Source organism: Microcaecilia unicolor, chromosome 1, assembly GCF_901765095.1.
Source record: "Microcaecilia unicolor chromosome 1, aMicUni1.1, whole genome shotgun sequence".
Taxonomy (NCBI): Eukaryota; Metazoa; Chordata; class Amphibia; order Gymnophiona; family Siphonopidae; genus Microcaecilia; species Microcaecilia unicolor.
The window spans coordinates 457,147,357-457,166,804 of NC_044031.1; the positions used below are offsets into that span (position 1 = coordinate 457,147,357).

The 19,448-nt window shown below is 42.3% G+C and overlaps 1 protein-coding gene across 2 annotated transcripts in view; it reads right to left on the bottom strand.

Annotated features, from left to right (window-relative positions):
• The window catches only part of DLGAP1 (DLG associated protein 1), a 356,932-nt gene that overhangs the window by 42,724 nt on the left and 294,760 nt on the right, over nucleotides 1–19,448 (bottom strand). For both annotated transcript variants that reach the window (XM_030213104.1, XM_030213111.1), the window contains one exon: nucleotides 17,459–17,886. In XM_030213104.1, the coding sequence (XP_030068964.1) occupies nucleotides 17,459–17,886 (428 nt within the window). The remainder of the gene's footprint in view (nucleotides 1–17,458; nucleotides 17,887–19,448) is intronic.

Genomic DNA, 19,448 nt, shown 5'->3' on the forward strand with positions numbered 1-19,448 from the left:
GAGAGTCCATAAACTGTCCAAGGTAACTTCTTTAGGTTTATCAATTGTAGTAGGAAATTGTATAGATATTACCTCTGTCTCTCCGTCCGATGTTATCTGCTTCAAATTCCCAGCTTCATTCTCCCTCAATTCCTCAAAGATTGCCAAAGGCTCCATCTGGGCTCTCTGTTCTCCAACTGCCCGAACCAATTTTGTTGTTTGTAATGCCTCCCGTCTTTCTTCACCCGAACCAAACATGGGAAACGGGGTCTTAGACGCCAACAGTGGAGTACTACTACTCGAGGATTGTGGGGGAGGAACTCTTGCATCGGGGCTGAGCGAAAGCTCTAATCCTGGGGACGCTCCGGGGTCTCCATCCACTCTGGGGCGAACCAATGGAATGGTGTTTGACGGCGTCAGAACTGGTGCTCTCTGAAGATATGCCTGAATTCCTCCCGATGTAGGAGTATGCCGCTGAGGAGCGGTGGAGGCTGAATGGCCCCTTCTCTTCGGCATCTTGAAATAATTTTTTAGACTTTTATTTAATATATGCAAATTTAAGAGCCTTGGGTGGATATTGTGTTCAGGGTGTAACACTGCATTGTTATACTCTTATGTTCTTTTCTCCTCAGGCTAGATGTGGCTTGGATTGATCTTGTTTTATTGTATTGTTTGTATTGTTTTATCTGTAGCTATCTAGAGTGTCCTTGTATCATTAAAATGATATAGCAATAAATAATAATACATAAATTATAAGAATTACCATTGAGAGTGTCGATGTGTAGGAAGGACCCGCATGATAAAACACCTGATGAAGTTAAGTAAAATATGGTGTGAACTTTGTTGTATCAAGTGAAGTTACTGAACTGATAAGATCATTTAGGTTCGCAGAGGTTTTCTGGTCGATGATGAAGTCCAGCCCCTGAAGCTTTGTTTTTATGCTGGGGGCTTCTTGAGGCCTTTCCTCTGTACAAAGTCAGACATGTGGATGCTTTACAATTGATATCTCCCCACTTTCTAGATACTTACCCAAATAAATAGGGAAATCACTTCCTGGTTAGACTGATAATTTTGTCCTCATATTATCCGCCACACTTCCTCATTAAATTCTTTTGACTCATGTATACAAGAACTGATTTGATTTGATTTGATGAAGATAACTGAAGAAGTGGATCAGAGAGATGCAGTAAATCTTGTACATCGGTGCTTCAGTAAGGGGTCCTTTTACTAAGTTGTGCTGTAAAATGGCCTGTGCTGGTGTAGATGTGTGTATTGGACTTGCACAGGTCCATTTTTCAGAGCACCGGCAAAAAAGGTCTTTTTTGGGGGGCCAAAATCGGATGTGCGGCAAAATAAAAATTGGCGCACATCCATTTTGGGTCTGAGACCTTACTGCCACCCATTGACCTATCGGTAAAGCCTCATGCATTAACCCATTAGTGCCCAATGTTCCCATAATAAGCCATATGGGAACAAATTATGGGAACACTGGGTGCTAATGGGTTAACCGGGTGGTCTACATGCATACAATGCCGATTACCGCCCGGTTAGCGTCACACATTGGAAAATTTCTAGCGTGCTGATAGAACTGAAAAATTAGTTTGCAGAGCTATTGTTAGAAATATGTAATTTATCCTTAAAATCGAGCGTGGTACCGGAAGATTGGAGGGTGGTCAATGTAACGCCGATTTTTAAAAAAGGTTCCAGAGGAGATCCGGGAAATTAAAGTCTGACATCGGTGCCGGGCAAAATGGTAGAGACTATTATTAAGAACAAAATTACAGAGCATATTGAAAAGCATGGATTAATGAGACAAAGTCAACATGGATTTAGTGAAGGGAAATCTTGCCTCACCAATCTACTACATTTCTTTGAAGGGGTGAACAAACGTGGATAAAGGGGAGCCGGTTGATATTGTGTATATGGATTTTCAGAAGGCATTTGACAAACTACCTCATGAAAGACTCCAGAGGAAATTGGAGAGTCATGGGATAGGAGGTAGTGTTCTATTGTGGATTAAAAACTGGTTAAAAGATAGAAAACAGAGAGTATGGTTAAATGGACAGTATTCTCAATGGAGAAGGGTAGTTAATGGGGTTCCCCGGGGCTTTTTGCGGGGACCGCTGCTTTTTAACATATTTAAAAATGACCTAGATGGGAGTAATTAAATTTGCTGATGACACAAAGTTATTCAAAGTTGTTAAATCGCGGGAGGATTGTGAAAAATTACAAGAGGACCTTACAAGACTAGGAGACTGGGTGTCTAAATGGCAGATGACGTTTAATGTGAGCAAGTGCAAAGTGATGCATGTGGGAAAGAGGAACCCGAATTATAGCTATGTCATACAAGGTTCCACATTAGGAGTCACGGACCAAGAAAGGGATCTAGGTGTCGTTGTTGATGATACATTGAAACCTTCTGCTCAGTGAGCTGTTGCGGCTAAGAAAGCAAATAGAATGTTAGGTATTATTAGGAAAGGAATGGAAAACAAAAATGAGGATGTTATAATGCCTTTGTATCGCTCCATGGTGCGACCGCACCTCGAATATTGTGTTCAATTCTGTTCGCCACATCTCAAAAAAGATATAGTGGAATTAGAAAAGGTGCAGAGAAGGGCGACGAAAATGATAAAGGGGATGGGACAACTTCCCTATGAGGAAAGGCTAAAGCAGCTAGGGCTCTTCAGCTTGGAGAAAAGGTGACTGAGGGGAGATATGATAGAGGTCTATAAAATAATGAGTGGAGTTGAACGGGTAGATGTGAAGCGTCTGTTCACGCTTTCCAAAAATAATAGGATTAGGGGGCATGCGATGAAGCTACAATGTAGTAAATTTAAAACAAATCAGAGAAAAATTTTCTTCACTCAACATGTAATTAAACTCTGGAATTCGTTGCCAGAGAATGTGGTAAAGGCTGTTAGCTTAGCGGAGTTTAAAAAAGGTTTGGACGGCTTCCTAAAGGAAAAGTCCATAGACCGTTATTAAATGAACTTAGGGGAAAATCCACTATTTCTGGGATAAGCAGTATAAAATGTTTTGTACATTTTTGGGATCTTGCCGGGTATTTGTGACCTGGATTGGCCACTGTTAGAAACAGGATGCTGGGCTCGATGGACCTTTGGTCTTTCCCAGTATGGCAATACTTATGTACTTATGTAGGATAGAAAGCTGCAAATTAGTGGAGGATACAAAGGAGCCAAGAGTTGGAGAATGGTGGTAAAGGTTAAGATGGCAATTTTAAAAGACATTTTGATGGGTATAATAGTGTTTTATGTGGAAATAGACTTTTGCTAAATTGATTTCCTGTGAGCAAAGTCTACAAATGAGTTAGTTTTCTATATTGCTGGTTGTGAATTGCCAATTCATGCTGTGATTCTATTTGTGTTGCAGTACACCGATGGTGTAATTTTGGCAATCTTGGTTTGGACTATTGAATGTTTAACCATTGTTGTTCACTGGACTGAATTGTTTGACTCCTGAGGCAGGCACTTTTTTGTACCGAAACACAGGACTGTGTTGAGTCTGCTGTCCATATTTCAATAAACGAGTGCCACTGTGTTGGAACCTGATTGGTCTTCACCCATCTGTCTGTTTTTTATTGTTCTCCTTTTGGTGTGTACGTTTGGGGGTTCTTCTCCTTTTTTTAGTTTTGCACTTAATATGACACTAATGAACCTTACTCCTAAGCCAGGGTATGTGGAGCAGAAGCATAGCCAGATTGAAGCATAGGGGAGAGTGGAGAGTGGACTGCCAATGGTGCTGGCACCTATTTTTCATGTGATCTGTTGCATGAAAAATAGGCACAGGCACCATCAGAAGTCCGTTTGGGGGAGCAGACTCTCCCCTGGTGACACACCTAGCTACGCCTCTGATCTCAGTCTCTCAAATTTCCTAATATTCACCATACTACTAGCACTGTGCCAAAGAAAGCTTCTTTCTGGAGTTCATACGATGTAACATGAATAGGCAACCGATCAAGGTGTGCTTGAAAATTCATTTTAATCAAGCCTGACATGTGAGTAAATTTATGTACGTACAACTTATTAGTGCATACAGTTGCCTGGAGTGAGCAGAAGTGTTCCCAGGGTGAGGCTAACAAATAGTGAAAGTTTATGGGCCTGATATCCAGGGGCGTAACCAGACTCGGCGGGAGGGGGATCCAGAGCCCGAGGTGAGGGGGCACATTTTAGCCCCCCCTGGTGCCACTGAACCCCCATTGCCGACCCCCCGCCATTGCCGACCCACCCCACCGCCATCGCCGCCACGACCAACTTTGACCCCCCCCTGCCGACAACCCTCCCGCCGACAACTCTCTCCCACCGCCGCGTAGCTACGTGGGGCCATGGGGGCCTGGGCCCCATAAATTTGGCCCTGGACCCCACTGCCGACGACCCTCTCGACCCCCCTCCTGCCGCCAACCCACTGTCGCCTACCTTTACTGGCGGGGGACCCCAACCCCCGCCAACCGAGGTCCTCTTCTTCCAGCGCAAGGCTTCATTCTGTTTCTGTAAGTCTGACATCCTGCACATATGTGCAGGACGTCAAACTCACAGAAACAGAACGAAGCCTTACGCCGGAAGAAGAGGACCTCGGCTGGCGGGGGTTGAAGTCCCCCGCCAGCAAAGGTAGGCGACGGCAACGGCGGGAGAGGGTTGGTGGCGGGAGAGGGGGTCAAGAGGGTCATCAGCAGGGGGGTCCAGGGCCAAATCTACAGGGTCCCAGGCCCCTGTGGCCCCACGTAGCTACACCACTGCATGATGGTAAGCGGCTTATAAGTTGCTCATAACTGCAGGCTGAGTTCACCCTGGATATTCCATGTTGAGGTATGTCTGGCCTCCAGAATTGAATATCCAGGTTAGTGCGGCAACCTGGAAGTTAATTGGGCACTGACCAATACTGAGACCGGTGTGTGGTTAATTTGCTGGATAAAATTATGATAGCCACTGGCTCCACCCACACTTCACCCTCGGACCTCCCCTAACCTAGTAGGTTAGTTTCTTGGTGGTAAGAAGAAGGGATATTCAGCAGCATTAGGCTGATATTTAAGAAAACAAGATTTGATCACGTCACTCCCTTTCTTTGTGAGTCTTGATTGGTTTCCCATTGAGGCCTGTATTTTATTTAAGCTTTATTGTGTAGTTTTTTAAAACTTTGAATGGTGATGCACCTGAGGAAACATCCTCTAATTTCATTGAAAAGCTAATCACTGAATGATCCGTCCAACCAACTGTGGTCGCCCTAGGTTGATTCACTAGCATACGGTTCAAATGTGATGACGAAAAAAAAAAAATAAAATCCAGCACATGACCTGGCAATGGATCAAATGGGGTATTAAAATCTCCCATAATACATCCTCCATTAAGATCTGCTTTATTATGTATGTTCATATGGAAACCACCTAGGTTGTAGATGGTATATAAATTTTTAAAATCAAACAATCAATCAATCAATCAGTCTTCAGACAATGTTGTCATAAAATCTATTAAACAAGGTCAGCTTCTAATACCCCTCCCTCCGGTGGACAATAAAAAATACAAATTGACAATAAATCACAGTAAAACTAAACTTTCTTTTCCCACCCCACCTCTTCAACTTCTACCCTTTGAAAAGCAAAATCCTTTCTCAACCACCCCCCACCTCCAGAATCCCATCACCCCCCTTCCCCTCCTGACAAATCCATGTCTTTTTGTACCCTTCTGGACAGCACAGCCTTACAATGACAGTATCAATTCTCATTAATCAAGACACTGTCGCAGCTAAAATATCACAGTTCTCATCACCAATCAAATCATGAATCAAAACCAACTTATTCCTCATAGATGGTGCATTAACCAATATCACCTTCAACAAACACTCCTCAGCCTCTTTGATAGAACTTTTACCTTCACTAAAGCATTTCTTACTCTCGGATTTTCCTGCCTTCATCCTGTTATAGACTGCAGAGCTCCATACCTCCCACGACCTGTCACTACTTATTGGCAGCTATACTAAATCAGTCACACAAAATAAAACAAACAAAAAAACCTGTAATTTCCCCCCAAATCTCCCCAAAGTCTACTCAGGGGAGTGCTCTAAGGAGCTCATTAGTCACACTCCTTTGTCAGCGCAACAAATCCCACTGTATCTGTGTTAATTTATTTTTTTTTCTGGGGCTCCCTCTAGGAACAGGGGAACTTTCGAAAGAATGTCCGAGTCAGAATTGGCATGTCCTGCTTATAACATCCAAAAAATGTCCATTTCACAGTCACTTTTAAACAGAAAAGACATCCAGATTTCCTGTTTGAAAACATGTGAGGACATCCTTATGATGGAGATGTCCATCCTGAAGAACCATTTTACAAACTGAAACATTTAAATTATAAATTGGGGGGGGGGGGAGGGTGGACAATGCACTGGGGCGTCTGTCTGGCAGCATTCTTATGAATGTGGCCACGCAGGCATGCTTGTTGAACAGAGGGGTAGCCCACTGGTTAGTGTAGTGGACTGTAAACCAAGGGGCAAAGGTTCAAATCCTACTGTAACTCTTTTGTACAATAGGTATTTTTCTCTTCTGGAAGGATCACATTTACAAAAAAAAAAAAAAAAAGAGTTATGGTAAGATTTGAACCTGTCCCTTGGTTTACAGTCCACTATACTAACCAGTGGGCTACTGCTCTGTTTTGTAAGGATGCCTGTGAGGCCATTTTCATAAGAACATTTTCATAAGAATGCTGCCAGATAGACACCCCTGTGCCTTGTTGCCCTCCCCCCACCTATTTATAATTTAAATATTTCAGTTTGTAAAATGGTTGTTCAGGATGGACATGTCCAGCATAAGAATGCCCTTCTCACATATTTTCAAACAGGAAATTTGGATGTCTTTTCTGTTTGAAAATGGCTGTGAGATGGACAGTTTTTGGATGTTATGAGCAGGACATGCCAATTCTGACATGTACATTCTTTCGAAAATGCCCCTTCACGTGTCTTTATAAAATACCACCACAAATCCTACAGAAATTGCACCTAAACTGAAGCCATGGACATATACACCTATTTGGAGGCAGGCATAAATTATGTGTGAATAAATTATGTTATAGAATACATTATTCTATAATATAAATCATGACTCTACCCATGCTCCACTCAAAACCCACCCCTGAATATGCCTACACCTGGGTTGTGAGAAATTACATCTGTTCTGGTCATTAACAAAGGTTTTGCAGTCTACAATCCTGAACTTGTTTGGGTTTTTATTTCATTAGTAAAGGTTTTGCAGTCTACAATCCTGAGTTCGATCTGCTTTTCTTCACCACCTACATATGTGCAAAAATGCCCTTATAAAATTAACTCTTGCTGCTCTATCCATTTATGATGGCTGCTATACAGCAAAACCAAAATATCTGGAGATATTCACCCTCTGAAGCTCCAAAACAGTGGGATTGAACTGACTGAAGAAAACAGGTGCACTGGGTCAAAAAATGCCAAGGACAACTGAAGGAATGCACATACTACACTGAATGAACACCACATCAAGCACTCAAAAGACAATGACAAATTTAATAAATAACCTTTCAAGTGCCTGCTTCAGATTTTGTCAAAACAGCCAGACATATTGGGCTAGATTCTATATATCACTCCTAAAAAATTGGTGCCGGAAAAAAAATATGTCTTGTCGTATTCTATAAAGTACGCCTAGATTTAGGTGTACTTTTTAGAATACACTTAAATCTCTGCACGGTTTATAGAATACGCCAAGCGCACATCTGCATGACGACATTTGTGTAAATGCTGATGCCTAAATTAGGCACGGACCGGGTGTATTCTATAACGCACATAGGGATCCTTTTACTAAGGTGCGCCAAAAAATGGTCTGCGGTAGTGTAGGCACATGTTTTGGGTGTGCACAGATCCATTTTTCTGTGCGCCTGCAAAAAATGCCTTTTTTTGCTGAAAATGAATGTGCGGCAAAATCAAAATTGGCACGTATCCATTTTGCATCTGAGACCTTACTGCCAGCCTTTGACCTAGTGGTAATGTCTCATGTGGTAACCAAGCTGATCTACACGCGTCAAATGCCACTTGGCGCACGTCACATACACGTGTCTGAAAATAATTTTTTGGACAGGCGCCAAAAATAAAATTACCGCAAGGGCCACACGGTAGCCAGGTGGTAACTTCATTTTGGCACGTGTTGGGCGCATTTAGACACTTATGCGGCTTTGTAAAAGGGCCCTATAAATTTTTGAAATGCCCATGACCCGCCCATTCCACGCCCCCATTTCAACCATGCGTCTTAGAATTTATGAGCATTACATTACAGAATATACTTAGACAGTTGTGCGCGTAAATTCTAATTAATGCCAATTGGTGTCAATTATTGCTTGTTAATTGGCAATTCTCAGCGCTGATTAACCAATTAAGTTGTGCATACAACTTAAGTCACACTATATTGAATCCAGGGGTTTATTCAAAACCATTTCTATTAAAATACAATGATTCTCTGCTATGTAACAAAAAAACTAGGAATTCAAACCACGTTTCATAAAATCTGGACATGTTTAGCTTGCTATACGTTTTTGATTGTTTGCTTCCTGACTTGGTAAAGTGGAAAAAGCTGGACACACAGAAAGGCAAAGAAACTATGTGGAAAGAATATCAACCCAGGTTTTCTTTTACAGCAGCTCCTAACAGCTGTTTTCCTGAGCCCTATATCTTTGCGACTTCCTTGAAGAAACAGAGAATAACTGAGTGCAAAAATTTTTTAACAAACAGTGACTCAAAATTTTTTTTAACAATATGGTTTTGAACAGTGAAACCTAAATTTGTTTTAGCCACCAGTGTTGCTAAGTAAAAGGGTTGAATTCCCATCATTGCGACAGAAATAACATTCCTCACTCCCTCTAAAGCAAAAGGTTTATGCACTGGATCTGTTATGATTCCATAGAGAAGGGGCTCAGTATTTTATTCTTTTGAGCAATGAAATCCTAACCTGCAGGGCTTTTTTTTTTTTTTTTTTGCTCACTGTGGTAGACTGCATTCCTTGCTAGGAACATTCAATCCATCTGGCAGTTTTGTTCCCAGTCAGATAACACACACATACACACACACATATCTTTGCAACACACAAGCCCCTGTCAAGCAGCAGTGAGCTGTCTTCATGAGACAGCTGTTTCACACAAGGGCTGCATTGTCTGACACAAGCTGGGATCATATTACTCCACAAGGTGGGGGGTGGGAGGTGGGGGGAAGACATTCTGTCATCTGCCGGCCTCTTAAGAAACCGAGAGCACTATATTTTTCATCATAAAACAACAATAAATATATTCTGCTTTCTCAGAATAGTAAAATGTACATCCCCGACACATTCTTTTTGTTAGAAATCAGTGGAGCAGTTTTACTTTTCAGCTTACTGGGAGATATGGCTTGTATATGATCTGATGAAGCCATGTATCTCTGTTTTATTTTCAAATGCTCAACAAACTATGCTTCAATTTCCATTAGGATTTTTCTGCATGTTGGTTAACATGAGACTTTACAATATAAAGTACAGTTACTGAGTCACAGCTATAAATGCTTTTTGAAGAAAGGTCGATTGTTTTTCTTACATGGGGAAAGGTTTCAAAAGCTGCACAGTCAGCTGTAAACCGTATGGGTAAACGGCTCAGACCTCACCAAACAAAAGCCTGCTTAGCACCTGCTTGGAAAAGGTACAAGAACTTAGGCGGTCTGAAGTCCAGGCAAATCCTGGCAAAGTTAATACACAGATATAAATCTAGGTCATTTCATTAGTATAGAATCTTCATTATTTCTGACTTGCTTCTAATTCTGGAAAAACCCCAAGAACATACTTTTTACAAATATTATAATGGCCTTGACATGTTAAAAGTCTGCAATGCTGTTTACAGCGAGAGAGGCAAATTGCCCTAGTATGTAAGCCAAAGCAAAGTGCAGCCGTATGGCTTTGAACCACCTGCACTCTGTAGCATCCTTTCTTTGAAGGGGGAACCTGGCAATCTTTGGACTCTGATCTCAATCGGAACTAGGGATTTTTGTTCTTTTATATTTATTTATTATATCTTCTCCAAGCTCACTTTACCAGTCTTTGTACTGACAATCTGGGGCTGGGGCCATGCACCAAGGCTACTTCTAAAATACCACAATCCCACCACTAGGTATCACTGTTGCTTAATGGCTGGAATACTCTCTGCATCACCTCCCATTTGACTGGTATATGCAGAGGAAAATCTGAGTGGGCAATCAAATCTAGAACCTCTGTATGGCAATGCACAACGCTGACACTGAACCACCAGGCCAGTCCATCTTGTATCTTTTTTTTAGCACATGCTGTGCTGACTTGGTGAAGAGAATGTAGCACTCGAAAGCTAGTCAAAATGTTGAATCCAATTAAAGGGTATTACCTACCATTGCTCACCTTTTTATGCAAGGAAATAAACTACTGGCAAACTCCAGGGAAGCTGAAGGGCTTTTAAGAGTGCAGCTCATGCAGAGAGGATGGGGAAACTACCCAAAATAGTCGCTGGACCTTTGCAGACACAGTTCGGGGATGGAAAGGGCTTGGTTGGTTGCTATTAATATATTTAAGGATGTTTTATAAGGGCAATTCTATCTAGCCTATTCTATGAAGGAAAGTACTAGGGCAGGGCTGCCAAGAGACAGAGCCAGGCCAGGGGCAGGGTCGCCGCAGCTGCTGCCCCCTCCCCACACTCAGGATGCAGTGCTTGGGATGCAGCTTCTGCCACTGCCCCTCACTTGCTCGCTTGCTCAGGATAACACTGCCCCCACCTCCTACCTTTGTGCTTCAGGGCATCTGCTCCTCTCTGTCCTTCAAGAGTGGCCCGGCACTGGGTTCTGTCTCTCTCCTGCCCCTGTGTGCTGGGCCCGGGTTATGGTGTTAACGCAATCACCTGGGTCCCAACAAGAGCAGGAGAGAGACAGACCCCGGCACCAGGCCCCCCTTGGAAGCCAGGCCTAGGGAATTTTGCCGCCCTGCCACCCTCTCGGTGGCCCTGGACTAGGGGACATGCAATAAAGCTATTAAGTAGTAGTAAATTTAAAACAAACTAGAGAAAATATTTCTTCACTGAACATGTAATTAAACTCTGGAATTCCTTGCCGGAGAATGTGGTAAAAGCAGTTAGCTTAACAGGGTTTAAAAAACGGTTTGGATACTTTCCTAAAAGAAAAGTCCATAAGCCATTATTAAGATGGACTTGGGAAAATTCACTGCTTATTTCTAGGATAAGCAGCATAAAATCTGTTTTACTGTTCTGGGATCTTGCCAGGTGCTTCTGACCTGGATTGGCCACTGCTGGAAACAGGATACTGGGCTTGATGAACTTTCGGTTGTCCCAGTATAGCAATACTTATGTTCTTATGTACTTTTCTTTATAGAACACTAGAGTAGCAGTGCAAATATGTATATATAATTTAGGTACAACCACTTTCTCCAGCTATAGAGCTGGTGTAAATTCTTGCACTTATATTTCTAAAAAAAAAAATCCATGCTCTGCCCAGATGCCACCTATGTGTACACCCATCTTCACACTGGTTGTTATTTTATAGAATAGCACACAGCTGGATTACTAGCATTTACATGTGAATGTACACATATATGCCAGCATTAAGGTCATCTGTGCATGTTCTTGGTGCCTAAACACTGGTGCCCTTTTCTGCTCTTCATAGAATTATTCCAGTGGAGGACAGTTCTATAACAAAGTACCTACAGTGAAGCATTTATGCTATAAAGCAGGGGTTCTCAGCCCAGTCCTCAGGACAAACCTAGCCAGTCAGGTTTTCAGGATACCCAAATGAATATGGATGAGATAGATTTGCATGCCGTATGTCCATGGTATGCAAATGTATCTCATGCATATTCATGTGGATATCCTGAAACTTGACTTGCCAGGTGTGTCCCAAGGACTGGGTTGAGAACTCCTGCTATAAAGAAAAGTAGGTTTCCTATTTCCTTTTTAGGGTATCAGGCGAGTTCCCATCCACCAATTCCCCCCAAGACACTTCCCACCTAGGACAATTCTCCCTGGGATAATTCCCATTTAAGAGGGACAATTCCCACCAAGGACAATCCCCCCCCCCCTCCATTTTATTTATTTATTTATTTATTTATTTAACTGACTGTAGCTTCTTTCTTGTATTGGGTCCAATAAGTCGTGGTAATTTGTTTTAAATCATAATCAATGTGTCATTTTGAGAGGCTGAATTAGGGTATGGGGACACTGCCCACCCTCCACATGAACTGCAGTTTGTATTTATCTATTTATTTATGACATTTAGATCCCGGATTAAACATGAATTAGGTTGACACCTAGTTTGGGGTGTGTGTGTGAGGGGGGGAGGGCATTGCCTCTTAGCAGGGTGGAAAGTTCTGATGGGGGAAAATTTCTATACTGAAAGACACAATAAATGGTGCGTCTCATCCATTGAAAACTTTGTAAATACTACAACTTCACTATATCAGAAAAGCATTGGGATCACAACCCTAAGAGAATTATGCAGAATGAGAATATTATGATCACTAGGGATATTCTTACTCTGATAAAAAGCTAGATGCAAGGAAACCAGTAAAGGACAAAAACATGAGAATGGTAATGATTATAGAGATGTTAGTGCCAAGTAATTATTCTGTGAATCATGTGAAGAGAGAAGAAAGATCCTTAAGTACCAATCAATTAAGTCAGAGACCAAGAAAATGTGGCAGAAAGATATGGAAATATTTCTTATTGTAACAGGTAGAGATCAAGCACCAAGGTGGAGGAACGTAGAACACTGGGAGCAAAGGCTGGCATCGGAGGAGTAGTGTTACCAACAAGACACTTCCAGAGAACACGAAGGAGACAATGCGTTTGATAATCATCACTTCCTTTGTGTTCTCTGGAAGCATCTTGTTGGCGACACTACACCCCTATTGTATCAGGTGCCACATTAATGGTTAAAAGGAATTTTCGAGAACACCTTTTTGGCACAATGCAACAACTACAGTGAACATTAGCAGTAAATTTGAGAGACTGAGATCATATTCCACATACTCTTGCTTGAGAGTGGAGTCCATTACTGTCATATTATACACAAGACTAGCCTATTTGGCACATGAAAGCTCGCCGTCAGAGGTTGACACTTGCTTCAGTCTTCATGTTGTGCATACACTGCTAAATTTCTCTTTGGATCACAGAACTAGGAGACCAAATTGTGGAGAACAAAGGAGAGCACACCCTCCCTCTCAGTCCCTACCTGTGTCTGTTTCCAGTCAGCTTCCTGTTTATAGAAGCATATATGGAGGAACCTGGATGGGGAAAGTGTGGAAAGAAGGAGATGGAACAAAAGAGACATGATGGAACAGAAACAGGGAGGCAGAGCCATGATAAAGAAATGGAAAGAGAACCTGGAGTAGAAAAGAGGGATATGGAATGGGATAGGGGATAAGAGAAGGAGGTAGATAAGGAGGAGGGACAGAACTGAGCAGATGTAGAATAAAAGCACTCTTTCTTGAATGTGTGTATGTGCATCTCCGTTGTGTGTTCGGTGTGTGCATTGCATGCGTTCTACCTGCGGGGGAGGGGGGTTGCTAGGGGTGGTGCAGTTGCAGAAGTTAGTTTTAGGGAAGGGAGTGGCACTTTGCGATAGTTTTTGGGGATGGGGCAATTTGCAATGTGGTGGGCCTAGGGCATTTGCCTGGGGTAGTTTTTAAGGTGGGAGCAGCTAGTAGGGGAGTGTTTTTGGCAATGAGGCAATTAGCAGGATGGTGAAGCGGTTGTGGGGGTAGTTTTAAGGGGAGGGGCAGTTTGTGGGGTAGTAGTTTTGGGCTTGGGCAGTTTGCAGGGTAGTGGGGCAGTTGCCAGGGTTAGTATTTGGGATGGGGCAGATGGCAGGGTGATGGGACAGTTTGTAGGATGGCAGTGCAGTTGCAGGGGCCTCATTTTTGTGTGGGGGGCAGTTTGAGGGGTATGGGGAAGTTGCATGGGGTAGTTTTTGGGGTAGTGGGACAACTGCAAAGGGGTAGATCTGTGAGTGTAGGGATGCTTTGTGGGGTGGGATGGTAGCTGCAAGTATAGTTTTTGAAGGTGAGTAGTTGCATTGGAGTATACTTTTTTATTGTGAGGCAGTTAGTGAGGAGGTGGGACAGCTCAGGGGGCTACTTTCTGAGGGTAGGGGTGTTTGTAGAGTGGTGGGGCAGTTGTGGGAGGAGAGTAGTTTTTGGAGTGTGGTTTGCCCGTTTTTTTCCACATGACAAGTTTCATCCCATTCTGTTAAAATGTTGGCTTTATTCTGCATCCACACTTGCTCCAATTGGGCCATTATTTTTAGGGGGGGGGGGTGTTATTTCTCTGAAACCCTTGGTTCAGTTTTGCTCATTTTTTTTAACTTGATGTATCTTTTTACTGGTTTTTCTAATATGCCATGTTTTATCCCGTTCTGTTATATTTTTGGAGTTATTTTTCCCCCAGACAGGACAGATAGATAAAGGGGCGGACTGACCATTGGGACAATAGGACAGTTTTTGAGCATCCTCCCCTAGATTCCATCTACTTTAATCATTTTTGATAGGTGGTTAGGGGCCTATGACCCTTAGTGCCTGGGGGCCCAGAGCACTGTCAGTCCGCCCCCTGGATAGATAGATGGACAAACAATCTCAGTCTCTTTTTTACAGTTCTTTCCAGCTTCCACTGGGTTGAAAAAACAATGGGAGAAAAGGAAGAAAAATATTTTGGGTGCTGGAAGGGTGGCAAAAGGGGCCTTAAGGAGGGAACATGCCCTTACTTGTGTTTCTGCTTTTGCTGCCCCACCTCATCACCTGTATCTTGCCTGACTTGGGGATCCTTTTACTAGGCCGTGCTGAAAAGTGGCCAGTGGTAGCTTTAGTGCATGGATTTCTTGTGCGCTCCAGCCACTTTTTAGCACGGCTCTAAACTGGCTCAATTTCAATTTTTTTTCCATTAACGGCCACATGCTAATTTCAAAATTAATGCACAGCCATCACCGCCTGAGCCCTTATCGTCTCCTATTTAGAAGGTGGTAATTGCTCACGTGCTACTCATGTGGTCATCTGGCAGCAGGCGGCAACGTGTCCGCGCTGCCCAATTACTGCCGGGAATGCCTACTCCCAGCCCCCCCCCCCCCCCCCGGTGCTAGAAAATAAAAAAAAACAGTTTCTAGCACGGGAACCGGTGCATGGCAAACCCAGAACTACCGCAGGGTGACTGGGCATTGGTGGTACTGCTGCTTTGATGCATGCAACCCCCGCGGTAGCCTTACCACACCTTTGTAAAAGGGACCCTTGGTCTCTGATGAGGCATGCAACATTGTGGCTTGGCTACCGAAAGACAGGGAAACACAACTTCATAAGCACACAAGAAAAGCCATGATGGATCAGACCAAAGTTCTTCAAACCCAACATCCTATTTGAATGGGGGGGGGGGGGGGGGGGGGGGAGGTCATAAGTATCTGGCTGATCCCAAAAAGTAGATCTATTATCATAGAATCTGTGAATCCTATTTGAGATAATGTGGGTTATAATGTCATCAATAACTAAATAAATAGCTTCTTCCAGGTGGCCCTCTTAAGTCTACCTGACTAATAATATTTTAATGGAATTTTCATCATCATTAAATAGAAGAAAGCTCGATTGCTTGTTGAAGACAGTCTAAGATATCCATACCAGGGAACTTCTGCACCAGAGATGTGCAAAAATATTTAGTTCTGAAATAAAAAGAGCAAGGTCTTGGTGTTCTTTCTTTATGGGAAATACCTACGTATTTTTTTTTTTGGGCTGTAGAATTTAATGGGGAAGAGGCCAATGCAATGGTTTAGCAGCCCCTCTGTGCTGCCATACAGGAGATCTGAATTTGATCCCCAAACTTGATTTCTGCTCCTCAAGTTGGGTGGGGGTGTGGGGGGGGGGGGGGGTAAGGATTCTGCAGAGGAAATGTCAATGCAATGCTTAATGGGGATGGACTGAGCTGATTGGGGATTTTCCCATGTAGATGCAAATAAAGGCTCAGGGTCTCATTGCCCCAGTAGAGACCAGTTTTGATTGCGCTGGAAGCAGGAAACTGCCAGATCTAAAAGACAAGTAATGTAATAGTGTTGTTTGACAAAAACAAGCAAACAAGTCAGTCTTTCCTGCCTTCATAAACACCCCTCCACTCCCTGACAATTCTGAAAAAAAAAAGGGGCAAACTGGATTTCAGAATTTTCTGCTTCTGTCCACTCATTCTCCCATTAAAGACTATGACAAATAGTGTTGTGAAAATGTGCATTTTGCAGAATATTCACGGTTCTTTTCCTTTTCATATATCCTCACAAATCCTCCAGCAGTTCCTCTGGTTCCATTACTTGTCTGCCAGTGGTTTAGGGGAAAACATCCTTTCGAATCTATTGGCAAAGGGATATTTAACAAATACAATAAAATAATGACGGATGCTCTTCCAACCTTTTCCTCAGTTACCTTAGCTTTTCCCTTTAATAGTGATAGACATTTCCAGTTATTATTATTATTATTTATTGCATTTGTACCCCACATTTCCCCACCTTTTTGCAGGCTCAATGTGGCTTACAGAGTATTGTTATGATAAAGTCGTTACATGATTTAAATACAGTCGATCATAAGCTGAGGTATAAGAGGATTTAGATGGAAAGGTGTTAGCAAGGATAAAGCAGCAAGATGCTATATCCAACAGATACAGCTTTTGAGTTCATGTTAACTTCTGTGCCACTTAGCAAACAGACTGTTAGGAATATTAGGAAAGGAATGGAAAATAAAAATGAGAGTATTATAATGACTTTGTATCACTCCATGGTGTGACCACACCTCGAATACTGTATACAGTTCTGGGTCACCGTATCTCAAAAAAAGATATAGCAGAATTAGAAAAGGTACAGAGAAGGACAACGAAAATTATAAAGGGGATGGGATGACTTCCTTATGAGGAAAGGCTAAAGTGTCTAGGGCTCTTTAGCTTGGAGAAGAGATGGATGAGGAGAGATATGATAGAGATCTGTAAAATACTGAGTGGAGTAGAACGGGTAGACGTGAATTGCTGGTTTACTCTTTCCAAAAATACTAGGACTAGAGGGCACACAATGAAGCTACTATGTAGTAAATTTTAAAACAAACCAGAGAAAATATTTCTTCACTCAACATGTAATTAAACCCTGGAATTCATTGCCAGAGAATGTGGTAAAAGATGTTAGCTTAGCAGGGTTTAAAAAGGGTTTGGATAATTTCCTAAAAGAAAAGTCCCTAAGCCATTAAAATGGACTTGGGAAAATCCACAGTTTATTTCTAGAATAAGTTGCATAAAATCTGTTTTACTGTTTTGTGATCTTGCCAGGTACTTGTGACTAGAATGACCACTGTTGGAAACAGGATGCTGGGTTTGATGAACCTTCAGTCTGTCCCAATATGGAAACGCTTATGTTCTTATGTGTGAGTTTTCTTTGCCTCCAGTCAGATGCTAGTACTTACTATGATCGGGCAGGTCATTCTCCTGCTCTTCCCGCTCCATCTGCTGACACCAGCCCTCCATGCGATCTTTCTCTGCCTGGAGCAGCTTCAGAAACCAGTGCCCATCCCTGTGACACACAGATCGCTGAACGGCCTCCATGGGGTCCTCAGTGATGGAATCAATCCAGGGGTCCGGAGGGGGTAAAATGGAAGGGTCAAAATCAGCGTCAAAGTCATCGTCCCCTGTACAAGCATGGTAATGGTTTCCAGACCCCTGTATGCTAACGGTGGAGGTCCCAGTGTCTCGAGAATGCCCGTGTCTCAGCACCTGATCACTATACCAGCTGTCCCCCTCTCTTACATCCATTGGGCTTGCAAAATGCTCCCGTAGATCCATGTTGGCTTGCACGGCAGCTGTCACGCTGTTAGACCGGGTGAACCTACGATGGCTTGAGAGAAAAGAAATATTAGACACATAGAATCTTCAATGGTCACTGGCAAAATACATGCAGAAGACACTGTAACTCTGAGCCAGTGGCAACGTGAAGCAGAATATTTGTGGGTACAGACGTGCAGAAATATTCATGGTGAAATCTAGGCTCTTTGCTTTTGCATAGTGACTCTTGAAAAACCTTCAGCTGCTCTGTTTTCACTACAGAAACAGGCTAAAAGAAACATAAAAATCTGCTTTGTTCACTGCTTTTGCATTCCCTACTCGCTTTTCAGTGTGAACTGCTACAGAAGTATCAGTTTTTTCTAACAGTAGTTATCTGGCTCTTGCTGAAGTATATGATAGATAACTTTGAGAAAAGGTACGTTTGGAAAAATATTTGTGAAGCTATTTTCGAACTGCAAATTTAAAAAATCTGCATATCTTAATTTGCTGAATTACTCACTGTTATCAGATGCATTCTCTTTATTCTAATAAATAGCAGGCATCACTGTTCTTGTATTTAAATATATTGTCTTAGCAATGAAAAATACTTCTTAGAAAAGTGTTGAAACAATGAAAACTTTTTTTTTTTTGGAAAGTCTGCACCTTATACAGGTGCTGCTCATATGCCCTGCAATGAATTGTTTTGCTTTCAGACAATGGCTTACCAAGAGAAAAACATTTAAAGGAACTAACGTGCTCTTTTCTCACAATATATGTATAGAACAAGTGAACAGGCGGTCCTCAAGCTTGGGATGCTGTGGAGATAGTGTCTGTAACTCCCTGGGAAGAGAGGTGTCCCAGCCATTGTACAATAGCCACACCTACTGGGTGGCTGAAAGGTGCATCTGTGACAGTTCTGGCCACTCTTGTTTTTTTGCAGGGAGTATTTTTGGACAAGTTGATGGGTATTTATGAACAATTTTGTGGATTTTGATAAAATTGAAGGCAGATCATAGAGAAAAATTAATTAGGTCTGGATACACCAAGGGGTATAATAGTACTTTGACCTTTTCAAACAATTTAAATCTCTGCCTAGGCTTTTTTTTTTTTTTTAAATTTCCTTGAGAAATATATTTGCTAGAAAACAGGCTATCAGTGCATGCAGATCTGAAAATCTGACCTATGTACACTACTATCCAATCCCACCCCATAATGTCTTCAGGAACACAACCACTTTATTCAGCTAGAAGGCTGTTCGATTTGGTACCCCAGACTTCCTATCTCGCTTGACTATCCCATACCGTCCTCCTAGACTCTTTGAGACTGGTTTTACCTAGCCCTAAATTAACCCATCTTGAATCCACATTTCTCTCCTCGCATACCTGGAATACCCTTCCTCTATCCCTCCGTGGTAATTCATCTCTCAAGAATTTTAAGATTGAGTTAAAAACCTGGCTCTTTGAACAAGCTTTTGGAGTAACTGTCTGACTATCAGTGCCAGCCACCCACTTGACTCTTTTATTCTACTCTTACTTTTTTTTTTAAATCCTGATTTTATCTCTCTCTTGGTTACTTTTGGTATGGATGTTATACTTTACTATTTTTAATGCAGTTCCTTTCTTATTCTTTGTTTTA